Source organism: Zootoca vivipara, chromosome 5 (assembly GCF_965207765.1).
Source record: "Zootoca vivipara chromosome 5, rZooViv2.hap1.1, whole genome shotgun sequence".
Taxonomy (NCBI): Eukaryota; Metazoa; Chordata; class Lepidosauria; order Squamata; family Lacertidae; genus Zootoca; species Zootoca vivipara.
Genome location: NC_142588.1, coordinates 96,781,744 through 96,804,888, shown reverse-complemented (window position 1 = coordinate 96,804,888; position 23,145 = coordinate 96,781,744). Strand labels below are relative to the sequence as shown.

The following is a 23,145-nucleotide window of genomic DNA, read 5'->3' as shown; positions in this document are numbered from 1 at the left end:
GACCTGGAGAGGAAGGAGGATGTGTCATTCCTTGCAGTCTGATGAAGCAAACTAGATCTTCCTGAGAGTGATCTTTCCTTCCCACTGCTCAAAAACACCTGTAGTAGGTGTGGGGCACTTTTGGCCCTCCATGTGCACGCCGATGTCCCTTGCGCATGCCGTGTGACATGCTGACATGTCACGCGCATGCTGTAGTGTGCGGCTTGCGTGTGTGACATGGCGAGCATGGCCCATGTTGTGTGCAAGTGAGGTGAGCACATCACACCGTGTGCATGCATGGCTGCCATGGAATTTGGAGGGGGCCCTCACCCCCTGGGCTACCAATAGTTGGCGCCCCCTGGGTGCATTAAAATGATCAATGAAGATCTCTATGTGTTGCCTTTCAGTTAGATCTAGCATTTACTGTGCACCTCTGATGTCTCCTTTGGGAAGGGCTTAAGTTGCGTTTTCCATGAAGTTTGATTGTCCAAAACAGAACTTGCATGCCATTCCCTTGGAGCTGAAGTACCTCATGTTTTCAGGGTTCCTAAGCTTTGCAACATACAGGGGCTAAAAAGTTCATCTTTCATGCTGATTGCGCACCTCCTATGTAATCCACTGGGAGAAGTCAAGTACAACATTCCTTGTTTTCCTAGAGTGGCCATGCAAGGGAATGTTTGGTCCAGCCAGTCAAAACTTCCTGTTCTCCTGGCCTGGAGCATCCTTCCTTGCATGTGACTAGTGGGTGGGCGTGACCTTTCCGGACCTGGTAAAGGGCCAAGCCATGTTGCCACTCTCCCTCTTTTCCATCTTCCTTTCGTCCTGCGAACTTCCTGGAATGAACTGCTGGCTGCCAGCCAAGCAGTCCCCCAGGTCATCTTCCTTATGGGGTAAACCTGTTTTTATACGTCTGTAACTTTAACCTTAAAGCCTGCCTTCAGGGATCACACTGTGCTCTGCCTGATCGTGAGTAAACTTTCTTTTTATTGCTTATGAATAAGACTGTGGTGTCTTTATTCTTTTAGGAGGGATTCAAGGGGTCTTACCAGGAAAATATCAGAACACATTTCAATCTGGACAAGCCAGATGGAATTGCGTATTGTCTTAAGAAACTCGCACGAGTTTGCAAGTAGTTTTCTGCTGTGCGTGAGAAGGGGAATGTAAACTCTGCTAAGTAAAGAAACTTGCTAGTGCAAGTTAGGAAGGATATTAATAATAAATATATCCTCTCCTGCCACCCTGGACATTCCCACAGAGACTGGGACCCTACTGCAGAAGTAGTAATGAATCTTTGACCCCCTGCGACCCCGGACCCCTCCACCCCTGCATATCCATTAGTGTCCTGAGCTACGCAGGACTTTCTTGCATCGCAGGGGTTCGGATTAGGTGACCCTTTGGGTCCTTTCCAACTCGACAGCGCTGTGATTCTATGTCTCCTTGAACTGGGCTCAGGAGCAAACAGGCAGTCAAGCCGATGCGATTCTTTCATGATCCATGGGAATGTAATTCTGTCTTGGTTAAAGTTCTGCCTTAATCGATGCTTCCCAGCCAGCTGAAAGGGTTGGCTGCCTGCTTCTCCAATTGACATTGTCTAGTGAATGGATGGGGCCCCATCATCACCTCTCGGGTAGGCTCTATCTGGAAAGCAAACGGGCATCACGTAATCATTCATCCTGGCCTCTTCAGACAGTTCCACCAGGGCGATGTCATACTCAAAGGTGGGCGCCTTGTAGGATGGGTGGATGGAGATGGTTTGGGGCTGCAGCTGCTGCTCTGTGTCATCTTCCCTTTGGGTTCTGTGTTTCCCTGCAAAAAGATAGAAAGAGAGGCTGGAAGTGAGAGCGAGTGTATCCGGAATGGGAAGCTGCCTTCTACGGAATCAGAACCCTAAGTCTGCTGTGACCACATAACACCGGTCTTGAAATATCTACATTGGCTCCCAGTACGTTTCCGAGCACAATTCAAAGTGTTGGTGCTGACCTTTAAAGCCCTAAACTAGGGGGTCCCAAACTAAGGCCCGGGGGCCGGATGTGGCCCAATCACCTTCTAAATCCGGCCCGCGGACGGTTCGGGAATCAGCATGTTTTTACATGAGTAGAACGTGTCCTTTTATTTAAAATGCATCTCTGGGTTATTTGTGGGGGCATAGGAATTAGTTCATTCCCCCCAAAAAATAAAGTCTGGCCCCCCACAAGGTCTGAGGGACAGTGGACCAGCCCCTTGCTGAAAAAGTTTACTGGCCCCTGCCCTAAACGGCCTTGGCCCAGTAGACCTGAAGGAGCATCTCCACCCCATCGTCCATCCCGGACACTGAGGTCCAGCTCTGAGGGCCTTCTGCCGGTTCCCTCCCTGAGAGAAGTGAGGTTGCAGGGAACCAGACAGAGGGCCTTCTTGGTAGTGGCGCCCTCCTGTGGAACGCCCTCCCATCAGATGTCAAGGAAACAAACAACTATCTGACTTTTAGAAGACATCTGAAGGCAGCCCTATTTAGGCAAGTTTTTAATGTTTGATGTTCTATTGTGTTTTTAATATCCTGTTGGAAGCTGCCCAGAGTGGCTGAGAAGGCCCGGCCAGATGGGCAGGGTATAAGTAATAAATTATTATTATATTAATATTATTCAGTTGAGTTTTGCCAACACAGGCTGGCAGTGGCTCTCCAGAGTTTCAGATGGGGCCAGGGCCGGCGCCTCCATTTATGCAAACTAGGCCATGGCCTAGGGCGCCGAAATGGAGGGGGCGCTGTTGAGCCTGCCTGCCGCCCGCCGCCGACTGCCAGCGCCTCCATGTGCGTTGCCGGAGCCTGGCGGGTGGCTGCTTGGCTCCGCCCCTGAAATGGAGGGGGCGCTGGCGAGCCTGCCCGCCGCCCGCCCGCGCTGCCGCCCGCGCTGCCGCCCGCGCCGGGAACAACGAGCAAGCAGTGGTGGCGGCGGCAGCACCTGTAGCTGAAGCCTTCAGCTATGGGCGCTGTTGCTGCCGACGCCGACGCTCGCTCGCTGCTGCGGCCGCTGAAAAGCTCACAGCGTCCCCTCCATAGGCAGGAGGCGCATGAGCCGAAATGAGAGCTCAGCGCCCTCCTGCCTATGGAGGGGACGCAGCGGCCCTAGCCCCGGCGCTGGATGGGGCAGGTGCTCAGATCCACCTGGAGATGCCAGGGATTGAATCTGGCACCTTCTGCGTGGAAAGCAGAAGCTCCGCCACTGAGCTATTGCAATGCTTCTGAACCTTTCCAGAAACTGCAGGAAGGCAGAACAGCTCTTGTGCTTGGGTCCCGGTTTGAGGTTTCGCACAGCCATCTGATTGGCCACTGTGGATGCCGGATGACTTGGGCCATTGGCCTGATCCAGCAGACTTTTTCATTGTTCCTATAATATAGGATTTCCGAGACACAGGCTGCTCTCCCGAGTAACCGCCTCTCGCTTACCTAGGATCACCTTGAATGACGAAGGGCTGATCACGTCAGAGCTTCGGAGGACAGGATTCTCCAGGTCGAGTTCATGGTGGAGACAGTGAGCGGCCGTCACAACCCACCTGTTCCCTGGGGAACAAGAAAGGGCTAAGATGGCAACATGAGGGTTGTCTTCAAAGAGCTGTTCGGCAGTGGAACAGACTCCCTTGTGAAGTGGTGGACTCTCCTTCGCTGGAGGCTTTTAAGCAGAGGTTGGGTGGGCAACTCTCAGGGATTAAATTTCAAATCAAATCAAAAACCTTTCTTGGCATCACAGTATAAAACATTTCAGGTCACTGGGATAATTAAAAGAACAAGGGTGAAGTTGTCTGGGTCATAAGGTTCATTGGGAACCCTTTCAGGTAAAGGTAAAGGTAAAGGGACCCCTGACCATTAGGTCCAGTCATGACCGACTCTGGGGTTGTGCGCTCATCTCGCATTATTGGCCGAGGGAGCTGGCGTATAGCTTCCAGGTCATGTGGCCAGCATGACAAAGCCGCTTCTGGCGAACCAGAGCAGCACATGGAAACGCCGTTTACCTTCCCGCTGTAGCGGTTCCTATTTATCTACTTGCATTTTGACGTGCTTTCGAACTGCTAGGTTGGCAGGAGCTGGGACTGAGGAATGGGAGCTCACCCCGTCACAGGGATTCGAACCGCTGACCTTCTGATCAGCAAGCCCTAGGCTCAGTGGTTTAACCCACAGCGCCACCTGGGTCCCTCCTTTCGGGTAAAAGTGTGGCTAAAAAGGAAGCTACTAAAGCAGTGATATCTTTGTCCCGATCTGCCAGGAGAAACCTCATTTGACTTCTTCTTGGAGTTATAAGGCCGGAGGTCCAACGTTTTGCTCTCAGGGATTATTTAGCTGCGATTCCTACATTGCACAGGGCTGGTCTAGATGATACCTGCGGCCACTTTCACCTGTACTGTTTCTCCGATTCTATGAATGCCAGTATAGCATTTACATCATAAAATGGATGGACCATTGTTGTGTGATTCTATGATATTATCCCCTCAAGTCCTGGCCCGCCTCCTCCCAAGGAAGAGAACAGTCAGAGTCAGCCATCACCGGAAGACTCAGACCTGGAAGGTGGTTTCTCAATGCCCTTCCAGAGGTCCTTACCTAGGAGAGACCCCCCGCAGAAGGGGCGCCCGTTCCTCTGCAGCATGGCGACCCATGGCGAGATCCCTCTCTGGGCGTAGCGCCCGTTGGCAATGCGAGCAAGCAGGCTCCTGGAGAACCTGGGTTTCCCACACACTGAAAGAGAAGGGAAAGGATGGACTTAGCGAGGAGGAGATCATAGAGTTGGAAGGTCATGGAGTCCAAGCCCTCGCAGCTCAGGTCTTTCTGATCTGTTGGCAGCCCCCCTGCCCCTCTGGGACCTGAGAAAGCGGGCAAGGGTGGGGGAGGACGGCTGAGGTTTAACCCTTGCACAGATGCAAGGAAGTGGAGACCCTCGTTCTAGCTGGTACCCTGAGTTCCAGTTGGGCCACTGTAATGAGAAATGGCTGCACTTACCTTTTTAAATAAATAAATAAATAAATAAACCAACCAACCCCTGGTGTTATCACACCTAATTCTCATCTCCTGATCTTTCAGTGGCCAGTACCTCCCTTAAAAATCACAACCGGAATAGCAAGAGACAGTATGGTGTAATGGTTTGAGTGTTAGACCTTGGGAGATTGGGGTTCTAGTCTCCCCGCAGCCATGAAATTCATTTGGGTGACCTTGGGTCGCCAGTCACTGCCTCTCAGCCTGGCCTACCTCACAGGGTTGTAGGGAGGAGAGAAAACTGTGTACACAATCTTGAGCTCCTTGGGAGGAAAGATGGGATATAATGGCAATAAAAACTATAAGTCCCAGGGCACTGACTTCTCTCTTCCTCCAAGGTGGGTTCCCATGACCTCCCAATTATTGCTCCCCTCACCATTGGGTGGGGGGTTGTTGCTTCTAAGCTTCACCCTCCCTGCCCACCTGCAGAGCACCTGTGATCAACCCCCTTCCGTTTCCCACCCTCTTCCCCCCCAAACCACATTTCTTCCTTAAACTGGGTAATTTCCGGCATTTTGGTAGCAAACCAAGCTCTTTTAAGAAGGAAGTGGCAACAGTTGGGCTGTCAAGTGTTCAAAACGCAGAAGCAAGTGCAACTCAGAGTGGCACCTGTAGCTGCTGGGTGACCCCCCTGGATGTTTCTGAAGGGCCGGTGAGGTAGGAATTCTGCAAAACCCCTTGTCAGTAAGGCCAGTTTCTTTTCACAAGGCTACGGCCTGATCACAAAGCTAGTAAGAACCAGTTTCGGAGGAGCCTAAGGGCTGAAAAAGAATCGGGTGGTGCTGTGGTCTAGGGCTTGCCGATCAGAAGGTCAATGGTTCGAATCCCCGCGATGGGGTGAGCTCCCATTGTTCTGTCCCAGCTCCTGCCCACCTAGCAGTTCGAAAGCACGTCAAAGTGCAAGTAGATAAATAGGTACCGCTCCAGCGGGAAGGTAAATAGCATTTCCGTGTGCTGCTCTGGTTCACCAGAAGCGGCTTAGTCATGCTGGCCACATGACTCGGAAAAAACTGTCTGCGGACAAACGCCGGCTCCCTTGGCCTATAGAGTGAGTTGAGTGCCTCAACCCCAGAGTCGTTCGCAACGGGACCTAATGGTCAGGGGTACCTTTACCTTTACCTTCAAGGGCTGAAAAACAATGCCAGATAAGGTGCAAGGAGGGCTCTGCACACACACACACACACACACACACACACACACACACACACACACACATATATATGGGTTGAGTAAGTGTTTTCAAAGACTCTGGTTGGATGAGAGATAGTGGAGGAGAAGAGGACCCAATCTCCCTAATAATAATAATAATAATAATAATAATAATAATAATAATAATAATATATTATTTATACCCCGCACATCTGGCTTGGTTTCCCCGGCCACTCTGGGCGGCTTCCAACCGAATATTAAAGACAATAAAACATCAAACATTAAAAACTTCCCTAAAATGGGCTGCCTTCAGTTGTCTTTTAAAAGTAAAATAGTTGCTTATTGCCTTGACATCTGCTGGGAGGGTGGGTGCCACCCCCGAAAAGGCCCTCTGTCTGGTTCCCTGTACCCTCACTTCTCGCAATGAGGGAACCGCCAGAAGGCCCTCGGTGCTGGATCTCAGCGTCCGGGCTGAACGATGGGGGTGGAGATGTTCCTTCAGGTATACAGGACCGAGGCCATTTAGGCATTGCTGAATAAAATGTTTGACTAATTGGGGGGTCTGGTTTCAGCCTCCGTATCGAACCCCCCAAAGGGAGTTTCTCCCACATCCTGGCATGTGCGGGGATGGTGAGGGGGTGAGACAATTTGGTGTGCCGTTGGGAGTGCCAGATTGGTTCTGCTGGTGAGACGAACAGCCCCAAGCTCAACATGGGAGACAGTGTGGTGTAATGGTTAGAGTAAACATCAGGAAGAACAGTGGAATGGACTCCCTCGGGAAATGATGGGCTTTTCTTCCTTGGAGGTTTTTGAGCAGAGGATGGATGGCCAACTGTCCTGGATGCTTTAGCTGAGATTCTTGCATTGCACAGGGCTGGACTAGATGTCCCTTGGCCCTCATGCTCCCTTACAGCTCTACAATTTTATGATTCTTTGAAAACTCCATGCATTACTCAGTGGTGCAACACACGGATTTCTGACACAAAGTGCCCCGAATGGAATTCTCGATTTGCAGAGATTGGTATGTAGTACAATAATTTTATTCTCTTTCCTGCTAAGGATTGCAATACAAAATAGTAAAAATGCTACAAAACAGAATACAAAACCCATAGCAAACAGCATAACATCTCTTAAATATGTAACAGAGCCAATAATATTTTTCTAAGCATGTATTATAGTAACATAAAACATGTTTCTTTGGATTATTTTTTTCAGTGTTTCCTCATTGCTTCCACACAGGAGGACTTAGTGAAACTCACATATCCAAGATTTTTGCAGCATCCACATGACATCGTCCTATTCGAAATGCCACCCCATATTATTGCCCCTTTAATCTGGATTTACAATGTACACAGTAATAATAATAATAATAATAATAATAATAATAATAATAATAATAATAATAGTACCCCGCCCATCTGACTGGGTTGCCCCAGGCACTCTGGGCAGCTTCCAACAAATATAAAAGCATAATAAAACATCAAACATTAAAAACTTCCCTATCCGGGAGTAAAACACACCATGGAAATGAGATATCTGGATTAAACGGTGTGTTTTTGATGAGGGTAACGTCATGTAAACCCTTCACAAAACTTGCGTTCAAAGCACTCCCCCCAATGACCCCATGAACTGTAGTTTGCTAAGGGTGCTGGGAATTGTAGCTTTGTGAGGGGCAAACTATGATTCCCAACGTTCCTTCTTTGCTCTACAAATGTGCTTGACACGTAAGCTACATACGCAGCCTTCAATGCAGTGCCACCACTCAGGTAAGTTCCCGAGGGAAGATTGAGTAGTTTGGCCTGGTTCTTTGTACTGAAACAAAGTTTATCAGTCCGAGGAGTGTTTTCAAATTAGGAAAAGACCTTTGACCTTGCAATGCTGAGAAACCCCTAGTGATCCAGAACAGGGCTGGGCACCATCTTTCATTGGAGTGATTGGGAAGCTTTTGAACATATTCAAATTTGCAGTTCCGAATTAAAGCATTGCAGCCGCCTCCTGCTAGCATGCACACAAGCAAGATCCCCTCCTTTCGTTAAAGATGCTCACCTGGATTGAAGGCTAAGGAAAGCCTTTGCCAACCCGGCGCCCTCGGGATGTTTTGGACTATGACTCCCATCAGCTTCTTCTAGCACGGCTGTTGCGGCCCAGAATATCTGGAGAGGCAACAGGTTGCTTGAGGCTGGCTTTGAGCATTAAGCAAGAGCTGACCCCCCCCAAAAGGGACAAACGCAAATGTCTCCTTCTGATCCCAAGATGTCGAAATATATTTCTCTTGGGGACAAGGGGTGGGGCAGGGTGGGGGAGGCAGCAACAACATGACATTGAATCCAGAATTCAAGGAAGTGATGCAGAAACGAGCGATACGGAATACGGAATTCGCCAAATCCCCACAAATCGCTTTCAAACATTCCAGACCGAATTTTGCGAGCCTTGGATTTCGGAAGAAATCTGCAACGTTTCAGAGGATGCCTGACTGTGAAGCCTGACTTTGTGGATACAGAAAACCCATCCCTATCCCAGAGCTGGAGTTTGGGGACAGATTTGAAAGACATGAACTCTGCAATTCAATGTTTTAAACATTCAAGGGGAGGGATTCTCGATAAAGAAAGAAAGAAATACAGAAAGTGACCACCAGAGGGGGCTTCTCTTTCTCTGAGCCACACAATTAAGCAACATACTGGCCAAAGTCGACTACTTAGACGTTGCATTTAAAAGGTGACTTCCTGGGCTTTTAATTTCACGCTTTCATGTTAAACTGGAAGTGGGGGAAACTGTGCATTTTGCAGGGTGGGAAAGGAGACATACCTGGGTGGGTGAGGAGCTCATTTATGTCCAATGCTCAGGGATAGGCCAGATTATTATCCCCTGTGCCCCCTGCGGGGCAAAGTTTGTCTCATTGATGAGTTTGCCTACCTGTCAATCGCCAGACATTGACATCGGGCGACTGTTTTTTTTGGGAATCAAACAGTGATTTGGAATTGGTTCCCTTTTGGACATGTTGAGTTCCTTTTCTTGGAAAATGTGGTATTTGTTGGACAGGAGCGCTGCTTCGAGGAATGGTCCCCACTTCCTTCCAATTAATAACAATTGTACATACTTATTCTCTGTGTGTGTGTGTGTTTGTGTGTGTGTGAAACAACAACTGACGGCCCATAAAGGCTCTCAAAAGGTTCATCTGTTCCTCTCGACCCCCCCGAATGTCCACCTGGTCTTCTCCTGCAGCCAGCCCACGTAGTTGGAGACCTTGGTGTAGACCCCGTACACTTGCTTGCTCCCGCACTCTTCGGGGCCTCCCCACGAGACCAGTCCTTGGGCCACCCATCTCCGGCTCTCGGGGTCTTGGATGACGAAGGCTCCCCCGCTGTCTCCAAGGCAAGTGTCTTTCCCGCCTTCATAGTAGCCGGCACAGAACATGTTCTCGGTGACGCTGTAGTTCCCCGACCGAGATTCGTAGCTCATCTTGCACTCGGCATGAAGGACCACCGGGAGCTTGACATACTGGAGGACGTCAGAGAGGGTCCTCATGCCGGAGCTGATGACCTCATCCACGGTGATGTTGGGGTTGGAGATGCCCCAGCCGGCCACCAGGCCCAACGTGTTGGGCTGAGGTCCTTCCAACTCGTGTTCGTACTGCGGGAGGCAGATGGGCATGACGTGGGGTCCTAGCGTCACCTTCTCCTTCAGCTTCACCAAGGCAATGTCGTGGTTGTAGTTCTGGATGTCAAAGTCCTCATGGAGGACGATCTTCTCCACCGTCCGGTTGACGGCATCCACCTTGTTCCTCACGTCGTGAAGGCCCAGGTAGATGGTGACGTGCTCTTTGGAGACGGGGATGATGGTGTTGTCCCGGCGCTGGGAGCGGAGGACATGGGCGGCGGTCAGCACCCACGATTCGGAGAGCAGGGCCCCACTGCCAAACCACCTGTCATTAGGCACTCGGGACGTGTCCTCCACCACAATCAGGGCTTGCCAAGGGAAGAAACCGGGCTCTGCGTTGCGCCCGCCGATGATGCGCTTGATCAGGGTGGGCAGTGACCGTGTCGGCTGCCCACAGACTGGGGGGAAAACAACAACAGAACAGGTGGTTAGACGACCAGGGCTGAATCTGTCACCCAAAAGTAGCCAAACTGTGACTCCAAGTAGATTATGCCAGGATTCCACCCCCCACATTGGGGGCGGGGTGGCAGAAAAGTTCTTGCCTTGCTTCCAACTTTTGTTTCCTATATTAAGTCCTACAGGGCTACTCTGTAAAGGTGCGCTGGATCGTTGATCATTTTAGAGCTGGGCAGCATTCAGCTGTATCAATTCAAACGATTGAAATTTCAAATTGACCAGCAGAATTTTTATGAAATTATATCTATCTATCTATCTATCTATCTATCTATCTATCTATCTATCTATCTATCTATCTATTGAGTTGCTGTTTGGTAATTACTGGAATTCGACCCTCAATTGCTGCTGCTGGACACCTGCATCTATGTTCTATGTTCTATTGCATGCCCCCCCCCCCATGGAATCCTGGGATCTGTAGTCTGTTGTGGATGCTGAGAGTTGTTAGGAGACTCCATCCCCATCACAGAGCTATCGCCCCCACAGGGATTTAGCAATTAATCCCTGTTCCCAGGGAAGTCCCACAACGGCCATGATCTCTCTGCCTCCGCAGCTTGGAGGCAGCAGTGCTTCTGAATACTTCTGGAAACCGCTGGAGGGGAGAATCATAGAATTGTGGAAGTGTGGAAGGGACCCTGAGGGTCACCCCTGCAATGCAGGCATCTCAACCAGAGTTGTGTTCGAATCCTGCTTGCGGGGGTCCCCTTCATCCAGCAGGCTCTGCATACATACTGGTAGCTCTGTGGCGGGGATTGGGAGTGTCCTAAGAACTCTCAGCATCCTTAACAGATTGCAGTTCCCAGGATTCTCGACCGACTCATAGAATCACAGGATTGTCAGGGACCCAAAGGGTCATCCTGCCCAACCGCCTGCAATGTTTAAAGTGGTACGATGCAGCTTTAAATGCCCGAGGCAGATATGTACAGAAGCTTCCCTCCAGGAGACCCATGGCATAATCTACAGGCAATGATGCAATGGCACCCCCTGGTGCTATCCATCATTGCGCCCTCAGAGACCCGGAATACCTTTGCGGGGCAGGAAAGGAAGCGGCTGAACTCCCCACCAGCATGCACGGTGAAGGGAGGCAGCTGTGCCAGTCGCTAGCTGGGCAGGACAAGCTGCACGCTCTCCGGAGGTGCCTAGGGCTGGCAACGAAACAGGAGGCAGGCCGGTTGGGCAGATGTCGCCAGCGTCTCTTGGGAAAGGAGGAGGGAGGATTCTTTGGGAGCACCAACGCCTTCCGCGATTTCAATGGAGGCCGGTGTGGTCGGCGGGTCAGAGTGCCAGGCGTCATCTCAACATCACACCATGCATAGCCGGGCAGAGCAAGGCAGAACTCTGATTCGCTGCCCATATCTGCCAGGACTGGGAGCCCCACTGCATCAGCCCACATGCTGGGTGGGTGGGAGGAAGGCATCAGAAAGTCCTGAACTGGGGCATTTGGGCAGTGGGACGTGGAGTTGGGCTGGTCCAGTGCAAGAGTGGGCATAAAGGTAAAGGTAAAGGGGCCCCTGGCCATTAGGTCCAGTCGTGGCCGACTCTGGGGTTGCACGCTCATCTCGCGTTATTGGCCGAGGGAGCCGGCGTACAGCTTCCAGGTCATGTGGCCAGCATGACAAAGCCGCTTCTGGCGAACCAGAGCAGCACATGGAAACGCCGTTCCCGCTGTAGCAGTACTTATTTATCTACTTGCACTTTGACGTGCTTTCGAACTGCTAGGCTGGGGCCAAGCAACGGGAGCTCACCCCGTCGCGGGGATTCGAACCGCCAACCTTCTGATCGGCAAGCCCTAGGCTCCGTGGTTTAACCCACAGCACCACCCGCGTCCCAAGAGTGGGCATAGGCAAGTGTAATTTTCTCTGCTCCTCTCTTCTGCCCTGGCTGGCACAATTGGTAGGGCTGTGGGTGTGGAGGTGGCTATAGCCCTCCCGCTGGCTGCCTACCAGGGTTTGGGATTGCCCATTTAGTACCCAAGCATAGTGGAATCCCGTTATTTTTGGGCATAACCATAGTGTCAAGAAAGCATGGGTTCTGTGAGCCCCGAGTTACTTAAATGAGTGCAAACAACAAGCGCTGAATTTCTCAGATGAAAGCTCAAATTGGACGGCAATCGACAAGCTGACTCAGTTAACCGGGGAAAAAACCCCACCCATAGATCCCGGTCTAACAGCAGCATACACTGCAACACTTTAGCAAAACCCGAGAAGTGTAAAGGGCTCGATCTGGAGCTTTGTCTGTTGCAAACACTTGCACATTAAGGGGTGAAACTGTCAAGTGAGATCAACACAATGAGCTCTTTGTTCATCCAGGGCAGCTGCAGAATGGAAAAACACTTCACCTGTGAAATAACTGCTTGTCTTGCAACTGTGAAAAGGCACAGGTGCCCAGCCAGAATAAACCACTGGGTATGCTAGATGAAAATCAAAACAAACGTTTGCATGGAGACAAAAACCTTTGAAGAGTGTGGTGCATTGCCAGCAGAGATCCCTGCAGGTCCCAAGGGAGGACACCCTCACAGCAGAATAGTCACCTCTCCCCCCCCTTCATCCACCCTTCCACGCCCTTTGGAACCAGCAGCACAAGGACACCATCTGGCAGCCTTCCTGCTTTAATTTACATCGCGCTGGAGTTAATTGAACGGCAGCCAAGAGTACTGAAATGCATTAAGTGTGTGTTTATTTGTTTTGCTTAACTGTCAGTAGGCAAAATTAGTGCTCTGCTAAAATGGATACTGATTAAAGGGTTGGCAAGGGCAGAGAAAGCTTGACGGAAGGAGCTCCGCTAAAATGGCAGAGTAAGGGAAATTAATTAGAACATTGCCCCTATATGCTCTTCATCAAGGACCGCCGACTGTTTTTAGGCCTGTGAGCACATGTGGCTTCTTGAGCGAGAGCCATGGGTGTTGCTGCCGCTCCTTCTGCTCACTTCCCCCCTCCCCAGGCCAACCATTCCCCCACCCAAGACACAGAAAGTGCACCCACAAAGAGTTCACTTTTCCAAGATATTTGGCAAAAGCTGGATGCAGTAGAATCCATCTGAGCCTGGAAAGGCGTCTAGAGCAGAAAGGGGAAGTGTAGAAACCTGCCACTCATCCAACTTCCAGCTCAATGGGCCTTTCAAGAGAGAAAAAGGTAACTGCTTTTACCACCTCATGGCCAAGGTGTAGTGTTTTACACATCCCTTGGGAAGACAGGCGAACTAATACCTGTGTACTGGAAGAAGCAAAGATCACCAGTGTTGAAGCAATGATTCTTCAACATCAACCTCGTTGGGCTAGTCATGTTGTGTAAATACCTGATGATCATCTTCCAAAGCAACTACTCTATTCCCAACTTAAAAATGGAAAGCGTAATGCTGGTGGTCAGCAACAGAGGTTTAAAGACTATCTCACGGCAAATCTAAAAAAAGTAGTATAAACACTGACAACTGGGAAACACTGGCCTGCGAGCGCTCCAGTTGGAGAACAGCCTTTGCTGTCATGGGTTTTGAAGACACTCAAACTCAGGAGGCAAGGGAGAAATGTGCTAAGAGGAAGGCATGCTTGGCAAACCCTCACCGGGATCAACTCCCGCCTGGAAACCAATGTCCCCACCGTGGAAGGACGTGTGGATCCAGAATTGGCCTCCACAGTCACTTACAGACTCATTGTTCAAACCGTGTTTATGGAAGACAATCTTACTCGGCTACGAGTGGTTGCCAAAGGAGGAGGAGGAGGAGGAGGAGGAGGAGGAGGAGTTCAAAGGCTTCGTGGGCATCAGGGAAAGCCCTCAAAGGCACCATTGTGTCCACACAGGGGTCACTTGGATGTCTCCTGGTGGCTGTGGGTTTACTCTGATACAATTCCCTACCAGGTTTGCCACTGCAGTGAGCAACCCAGAGATCTGAGCTCCAGGACACCTGGCGGCCAGGGTCTCACATCCTACCTAACTCCAGAGTGCATTGTTGTTGCGGCTGGCATCTGTCTGTTTCGAGAGACAATGGAGTGTGCCTCTGGGGGTGAAGTCAAACCGTTGCATTAGCAGCACCAAAGTGACCTCTCCAGGCCGCAAGCCTGGGCCGTGTGTCTGTAGATCCTGGGCTGCCCAGACGACAAGACCCCTCTCTTGGCCTCACTGATGGGGTCCAAAGGAAAGCAGAGCAAGACGTTTGGCACCAACTTGGCTGCAGGAGTTGCCGGAAGGAGGCGTACAAGGCGCTATCCAACTGCCTTAGGGACTCCACCCCAGATCTGTGTAGGGTCTGCTCCTTAGCCTTTTCTTCTCCTGAAGATGTCCCCCAAAGCAGCAGAGATTTAGGATCAGAGTTTTCTTTCTCCTAGATGGGCTACTTTCCCTGTTCGACGAGCCTCATTTGCCCCTCACTTCCCTTGGCAGCGTGTGCAAATAGTAATTTATATTATTTATACCCTGCCCATCTGGCTGGCTTTCCCCAGCCACTCGAGAAGCTTCCAGCAAAATATAAAAAATAATAAAATGTCAGACATTAAAAACTGAACAGGGCTGCCCTGCCTTCTTGGCTGTTGTATCCAGATAGTTATACTGTAATGGCCTGAAATCTATGCCCACCCCCTGTGAAATGCACCACTCAGCATTGAACTATGTGTGAGATGTGATCCATGAGAAGACATGCGAGGGAATGTTTGGTCCAGCCAGTCGAAACATCCGGTTCCTCCTGGCTAAAGCATCCTTCCTTTTGCATGTGATAGAAAGTGGGCATGACCTAACCTGTCCAGGTAACAAAAGGACAAGTCACGCAGCACACCTTCCTCTTTTTGACTTCCTTCTTTGTTTGACCAGCTTTTAGCTAGGACTGCTAGCTCTCAGCTAGCAGAAGCACTGGGTTTATTCCCCAATTTGGGGTAGATCCACATGTACATATTTGTAACTAAGTCTGCCTTCAGGAATCCAACTGTGAACTGATGTGAGTAAACTTCTTTTATTAACTTTGAATAAGATTGTTGCGTCTTTATTCTTTTAAAGAGGGAATTTACCAGGAATGTACAATTCAAGTGAGGCAGATTGAATTGTATAATAGTAAGAGGCTCACAAGGGAAGCGAGTGGTGCTGTGGTCCAAACCACAGAGCCTAGAGCTTGCCAATCAGATGGTTCGAATCCCCGCAATGGGGTGAGCTCCTGTTGTTCTGTCCCAGCTCCTGCCCACCTAGCAGTTCGAAAGCACGTCAAAGTGCAAGTAGATAAAAAGGTAAATGGCGTTTCCGTGCGCTGCTCTGGTTCGCCAGAAGCAGCTTAGTCATGCCGGCCACATGACCCGGAATAAACTGTCTACGGACAAACGCCGGCTCCCTCGGCCAGTAAAGCAAGATGATCGCCGCAATCCCAGAGTCATCCAGGACTGGATTTAATGGTCAGGGGTTCCTTTACCTTTACCTTTAAGAGGCTCACACAAGCCTGCAACCAGCTATCGACTGTGCATGTAAAAAGGAGAATGTAACTCTGCTAAGTAAAGGAACTTGCTAGCGCAAGTTAGGAAGGATATTAATAAACCATATATCCTCTCCTGCCACCCTGAACATTCCCACACTATGATCTCTTCCCCTTCAAGGGCAAGATTTGTAGTTCATGCTCTGTCTTATGTTGATTTCATCTTAAATCAGTAGTTCCCAAAATGGGTTGTACCCCCTCCGTAGTCAATGGGATTACCTGGTTGGGGGCGGGGGGGTGTGCGCTAAGAGGCAAGGGGGCTGCCAAGGGGCACTGGAGGTGTCAATGGCTACCGAATTTTGAAAAGCCAGTATCACTGGACAAAGCTCATCAGTTTTGTTGAATTACATTAGCTAAGTAGTTTTAACTGGATTATGAATAAATGTGAAATTAATTGTTCCCTTTTTGAATTTTATTGCATTATTATCTTGCCAAATCACTGTTCTGAATAATAATAATAATAATAATAATAATAATAATAATAATAATAATAGGTGGCACTGGGGATGAGTTTATGCAACCAAGTGAGTAGCGGCCCAGAAATGTTTTGGAACCATTTTCTTAAATAGATGGAATGATTTGGGTATTTGGTTTTTTTTTTTAAATGGGAGAAAGCATGGTAAACAAACAGGCTAAAAATAGTGCAGCCCAAGCCAAGGCCTGTTTACCCAGAAGGAAAACCCCGCTTGGTCCAAGTGTGTGCAGGATTGCAGCGGAAGCCATGACAAAGGAACAGGGCACTGCCAGAATGTTTATTCTGGCTGTGTGCAGAAGTCAGTGATCTGCTAGAGAAGAAAGAGGGGTTTCCTAGTGACAAGCAACTGGCTTTCCAAGGAGAGAGGAGCGAAGCGCAGCGATTTCTCAGCTCTCGGCCAACTTGCTCTGACCTCTGGAAAACTTTCCCTGGGACTTGCCAGCCCGCCTGGATTCCATCAGGACCAGGACCAGAAGCAGACGCAGACAGAAAATAGCATGTTTAAAAAACAGCCAGTCTTTTAAAAAAGAGGAAAATGGAAGCTTGTACAATCCAGTTACTATAACACCCTGAAAGCTCAAAAAACACTTTAAAAAGATGTATGTCCCCCAGTTCTTATCTTGGTTGGTATGAAGCTGAGATAGAGGAAACTGACAAATTCAGTTTTTCTCTGTTCCTTGTTTCCCCAGTCTTAAATTCAGCTACAGGTAGGTAGCCGTGTTGGTCTGAGTCGAAGCAAAATAAAAAAATTCCTTCAGTAGCACCTTAAAGACCAACTAAGTTTATATTTTGGTATGAGCTTTCGTGTGCATGCACACTTCTTCAGGTATCTGAAGGTGCTACTTTAAGGTGCTACTGAAGGAATTTTTTTATTTAAATTCAGCTCTCCATGCTTCCACATCAATTTGCAAATTTCTTTGTGAAAAGTCCCCATGAGCCTTTCAGTGCGAATCTCTCCTAATGCTTGTGTGCAATTTTGCCCAATATGCGCATCTTTTTGCAAAACAATTCCCCCCAAAATATGCATTTCTTTGCATGTCATTTTCACTCATATTTGCATTGATGTGGACACTTCACCCCCAGGTTATGCTTTTTTGGACCTGCTAACTTGTCTGGAGAACTCTGTTGCAAAATCCGGAGAAGTGTGTGTTTTGAAAGATGGCAGAGGTTTGCTTCTTTGTTGTTTTGGAAAAAGCAAATTGGGTAATTTGCCTTTGAATGCAAATAGAACAATCCAATTTCTCCCTCCCTCAACAAGCCCTCCCCAACCAACCCTGCCTGGCTGAGCTCTTGCGATCCTGGCTTCTACTAGCCAGAATTTACACCAGCAACTGAGAATCATAGAATCATAGAGTTGGAAGAGACCACAAGGGCCATCCAGTCCAACCCCCTGCCAAGCAGGAAACACCATCAAAGCATTCTTGACATATGGCTGTCAAGCCTCTGCTTAAAGGTAAAGGTAAAGGGACCCCTGACCATTAGGTCCAGTCGTGACCGACTCTGGGGTTGCGCGCTCATCTCGCATTATTGGCTGAGGGAGCCGGCGTATACCGGTAGCTTCCAGGTCATGTGGCCAGCATGACAAAGCCGCTTCTGGCAAACCAGAGCAGCACACGGAAACGCCGTTTACCTTCCCGCTGTAGCGGTTCCTATTTATCTACTTGCACTTTGACGTGCTTTCGAACTGCTAGGTTGGCAGGAGTTGGGACCAAGCAACGGGAGCTCACCCCGTCACAGGGATTCGAACCGCCGACCTTCTGATCAGCAAGCCCTAGGCTCAGTGGTTTAACCACAGCGCCACCTGGGTCCCTGCTTAAAGACCTCCAAAGAAGGAGACTCCACCACACTCCTTGGCAGCAAATTCCACTGCCGAACAGCTCTTACTGTCAGGAAGTTCTTCCTAATGTTTAGGTGGAATCTTCTTTCTTGTAGCTTGAATCCATTGCTCCGTGTACGCTTCTCTGGAGCAGCAGAAAACAATATTTCTCCCTCCTCCCTCCTCCTTATGACATCCTTTCATATATTTGAACATGGCTATCATATCACCCCCCCCCCTTAACCTTCTCTTCTCCAGGCTAAACATACCCAGCTCCCTAAGCCGTTCCTCATAAGGCATCGTTTCCAAGCCTTTGACCATTTTGGTTGCCCTCCTCTGGACACGTTCCAGCTTGTCAGTATCCTTCCTGAACTGTGATGCCCAGAACTGGACACAGTACTCCAGGTGAGGTCTGACCAGAGCAGAATACAGTGGTACTATTACTTCCCTTGATCTAGATGCTATACTCCTCTTGATGCAGCCCAGAATTGCATTGGCTTTTTGAGCTGCTGAATCAAATCTGAGCAGATGCTGCTGGCATAATCAGTGATAGGGGAGCTCATGGATGGGTCTAAGCAGAGATCACGTAGCAGTGGCAGAACACATACTTTCCACATGCAACCTGGTCCCAGGTTCAATTCTTCAGTTGAAAGGAACTTGGCTGGCAGGGCATTGGCCCCAAAACCTGGAGAAGTGATGCTACTAGACAGGGCAGAATGTACCAGTGCCCTGCCCTGGTGCGAATTAGCATCATATGCCATATTTGCAACAAAGGCAGACACCTCTTGTACCGCACCGATTCAGATTTCGCCACACGAGGAGCTCTGCATAGTGTGAAAGGTTTGCATCTAAAACAGGAGGGTGAGAAGCTTAAAGATTTCAGCGCAGTCTAGGTACCTGGTTGGCAAGACGGCAGGCGTGTTCCCAGCTCTGCGCTTCTCCATAGCCCTCTGGCATCACAGGTGTAGGTACCTGGGGAAAATCAAAACACAAGCTCTGGACAGGAATCATACCACTAGGTGGTGCTGTCGCAATGTCTTACCGGTTTCCTTCAGTCTATAAGGACATAAGGAGAGTCTGCTGGATCAGGCCAATAGCCCATCCAGTCCAGCATCCTGTTCTCACAGTTGCCTGTGGAAAACCAGCAAACAGGATCTGAGCACGAGAGCATCTCTCCCCCTCCTGTGGCTCCCAGGAAGCAGCTGGGATTCAGAAGCATCGCTGCCTCCAACCGTGGAGGCAGGGCAGAGCCATCCTGGCTAGCAGACACCTGTGACCCACAGCAGAGCCGGACCAGAGTCTCCCCCTGAAATTCCACCCCAAGGCTGGAACCTCTCTCTGATTGGCTACAAAGTCAGCTGGCCACAAAAGGGGGAGGAGCAGCACTTTGGGAGAGAGAATAAAAGGGGCTGTTTCTGAGGGAGAGAGTTTGATAGGGCTAAGGGATCATAGAATCGTAGAGTTGGAAGAGACCACGAGGGCCATCCAGTCCAACCCCCTGCCAAGCAGGAAACACCATCAAAGCATTCTTGACATATGGCTGTCAAGCCTCTGCTTAAAGACCTCCAAAGAAGGAGACTCCACCACACTCCTTGGTAGCAAATTCCACTGCCGAACAGCTCTTACTGTCAGGAAGTTCTTCCTAATGTTTAGGTGGAATCTTCTTTCTTGAAGTTTGAATCCATTGCTCCGTGTCCGCTTCTCTGGAGCAGCAGAAAACAATCTCTCTCCCTCCTCTATATGACATCCTTTCATATATTTGAACATGGCTATCATATCACGCCTTAACCTTCTCTTCTCCAGGCTAAACATACCCAGCTCCCTAAGCCGTTCCTCATAAGGCATCGTTTCCAGGCCCTTGACCATTTTGGTTGCCCTCTTCTGGACACGTTCCAGCTTATCAGTATCCTTCTTGAACTGTGGTGCCCAGAACTGGACACAGGACTCCAGGTGAAGTCTGACCAGAGCAGAATACAGTGGTACTATTACTTCCCTTGATCTAGATGCTATACTCCTATTGAAGAGATAGGGCTGGATTTGAGAAGATGGATAAGGCTGGATTTGAGAAGAGATAGGGCTGGATTTGAGACGTTAGACAGGGTTTGGGTTGAGAGATAGGGATGGATTTAAGAGGAGAGATAGGGAACAAGATAGGATCTGACTGAGGGAGAAATGGTTCTGAGTTAAGTTAAACACCCACACCAAGGAGACTAACCAGAGCAAGAGGAAAAAGCCTCTCAGATTGGATAGGAAGACTGGGTTGAGGGTCTGGGAAAGGTATACAGAGAGGAGGGTTGTAGGAGGGCTGAGTCTGATCCGGGAGAGGTAGATCCTGTGGGAATTCAGGCTCCCTGGGTCTCATCCTAGCCAGGAGGGGAGAATTCTTCTAGGTACAGAAGAATCCCAAGCCAGTCGCAAGGGGCGAGGGGATCCCCTGGCTCTGTTATACCATTGGGAACCCCTCAGGAGTGGGATTGCTAAGGGAGATGTTTAACTGTCATAACTCAGTAGCAGAAACTGAAGTATAACAACGGATTTTGAGTAAAAAGAGGTGAAGAGAAGCTGTGACTGCAACACCGTGTTCAAGCCTGAGACATACTAGAGTCAGTCAAAGTCAATAAGTTCTACCTGAAAGACTGCATTTCCTAACCCTCTTTGTTTCATTACCTTCTTTTTTGTTTAATAAGCTTTTCCTGTTTGTCTGATCTTTTTCTTTTTCTTTTTTGCCTGAGACTCTAATCATTACGTTTTCCCTCACTAGAATTTCCCATGGTAAATTTGTAAAACTTCGTATTAATTGGCATACAGTGAGGTGTGGGCACTGTATTCAACAGGGAGCAGTTAGCAGGGTGAGTCCGCCAGATATTCCTTGGTGGTAAGAGTTGGATCTCCTCCATGAATTTCTTGAAAGCTCTTTTAAAACCATTCAAGGTGGGGGCCATCACTACCTCCTGTGGGAGGGAGTTCCACACTTTAAATAAGTGTCGTGTGAAGGAGTCCTTTTTAAAAATCTGCCCTAAATCAGACTGGGCAAAATATCCCTGCATTGCAGGGGGGTTGGACTAGATAATACTCATGTTACCTTCCAACTCGACCACTCTAAGGTTCTAAAATTGCATTCCCTCGATTGTTTTGGTTGCTCCCTTCCAAACCTTTCCCCAACCCTATAATCTCCTTTGTGAGGTGAGGCAGGGGCGTACGAAGGGGGGTGCAGGGGGGCGGGCCATCCTGGGTGTCACCCTGATGGGGGGGCGACAAAATGGCGGGCGGCACTCATCACTGCGGGGCCTGCAGTGCGCAGGATCCACTCGTCTCGGCGCCCGCAGGCTCCGCGCTGTCCGCCCACTGCCTCCCCCCCCCAGCTGTAGGACGGCTAAGGCCCCACTGTGCACCCCGTTCCTATGGGTGCCGCACGTCCTATGCTGTCCCTATGGGCGCCACATTCCCTGTGGCACAGCACCTATAGGGACAGCACGGGGTACGCAGTGTCCATAGGGACTAGGACGGGGTACGCCGCGGCGCCCATAAGGACTAAGACGGGGTATGCCAAGCACCCAAAGGGACAGCACGGTGTGACCTTGTTCCTATGGGCGCCGCGCCCCTGCCTGTATGGGTCCTGTGCCCTGTCCTTATGGGCAGTTCACCCCGCCCCTGGGCACGCCGCCCCAGGTACCCGAGAGCCTTCCTCCGCCGCTGAGGTGAGGCAACCAGAACTGTACAAAATATTCCAAATGCGGTCGAAGTCTATAGCCAGCGATGAAGAAGACTGCTGAGGGAGGAGAGGAATAGAGATGGGTTGGAAACTGGGGTGAACCTCTGCTTGAAAAAGAGGGCTTTGCATGCAGCCATCCCCACTAGTAGCCACTGGTCGCCTTATCGTCCATGACACAAGAGATGTCTTAGGAGCGCAAGGAAGCAGCCCCAGGCAACAGGCATGCCACAGGATATTGCTAGACGGAGACAAAATCAAGACTTTTGCAGCGCTGCTGTCAGAAGGGGAGGCTGGAATGCAACTAAGTCTTTCAGGCCCTGAAGGGGAAGGAAGGTGATTTCCTAAGAATGCAATGCATGTCCTGCCTCTCTTCACAGGAAGACCGAAGACAGGAGGAGAATTCTCAATGGTGGTTACAGTGGCTTCTGAGCCAGGGCCTGGATCCTGCCTGGCAGCCACATACTTATAAGCAAATCGAATGTGAGATTAGCCTTCTGCTCAGTGGAACAGGAGCCATTTTTGAAAACAATTGGAAAACTGCACTGAGGGTTTGGGTGTTGGTGACTACACTGGCGCTGACCAGTACATGCCCACAGAAGCCAGCTCAAAGTGAACTACTACACCATAATGCTGCCGGATTCCCCCTCCTAGAGCTCCTCTCAGAATATAATGCATCTGCTTAACATGCTCTTACATCCCCACCCTATGTTTGCCAATGACTATGAGCCACAACAGCTAGTGGAGCCTCCATGTACAGGGGCACCATACCTGCAAATATTGGATAACTTAATGTGGACAAATAGCCATCGTGCTCTGCTTGCGGGATTCCTACCCTGGTAGCAGCCTTTAGAAGGCAACTCTTGAGCACAGGCTCCTGAACCAGCTACATTTCTTGACCCGGCCCATCTTACTAGCTCTTTGTGGTCTTCTGTGAATGCAGCCTATCCCTTGTCCAGTCGCTGCTGCCACCCAGCATGCAAACCGGACCCCCCCCCCCCGCACGGCAGCCGCTCTCACCTGTGACGTTGGGGATTATCTCGTAGTACGGTTGCTGGCAGGAATACTGGATCGCCGACTGGTACGTAGTCAGGTTGTCTCGTGTAGAGAAGGTGACAAAGCCGTGGTCCAGCTCTCGTGGCGCCTTGCAGTCTGCAACTGGAAAGCCGAGCAGAAGGGAGGGTTTGGGGGGGAAAAGCCTCTTGAGAATTAATTTGGAGTCTTGTGGCTCTCCAGCGATCCCCTGTTTTGCTAAGCCTCACTGCCCCCTTCCAAAAAGTCCAGGGTCCACCTCTGTAATGCCAGTCGGTCAAGGAGGGAAATTGCAGCTACTAGTCAGATTGCAGATGGAGGCTGGTTATAGAGAGCAGACAATTTGCTTGCTACAATAGCACAACTCTACTGGCTGTGCCCATCTGTTTCCACTGGCGGAGGAAGGGGGTGCGGCCCGCCCTGGGTGTCATCCCTGA

At 49.9% G+C, this 23,145-nt stretch overlaps 1 protein-coding gene across 2 annotated transcripts in view; it reads right to left on the bottom strand.

Moving 5' to 3' along the window:
- MASP1 (MBL associated serine protease 1) overlaps window positions 1-23,145 on the bottom strand; it is a 90,041-nt gene that overhangs the window by 3,914 nt on the left and 62,982 nt on the right. The window contains exons 9-13 of one of the 2 annotated variants that reach the window (XM_060274242.2): window positions 22,697-22,834; window positions 18,865-18,939; window positions 4,547-4,681; window positions 3,401-3,514; window positions 1,600-1,785 (exon numbers count right to left, since the gene is read on the bottom strand). In XM_060274242.2, coding sequence (XP_060130225.2) covers window positions 1,600-1,785; window positions 3,401-3,514; window positions 4,547-4,681; window positions 18,865-18,939; window positions 22,697-22,834 — 648 coding nt within the window. Of the gene's footprint in view, window positions 1-1,599; window positions 1,786-3,400; window positions 3,515-4,546; window positions 4,682-7,148; window positions 10,180-18,864; window positions 18,940-22,696; window positions 22,835-23,145 lie in introns of those variants that run through there. The other variant, XM_060274241.2, reaches the window with a different exon arrangement.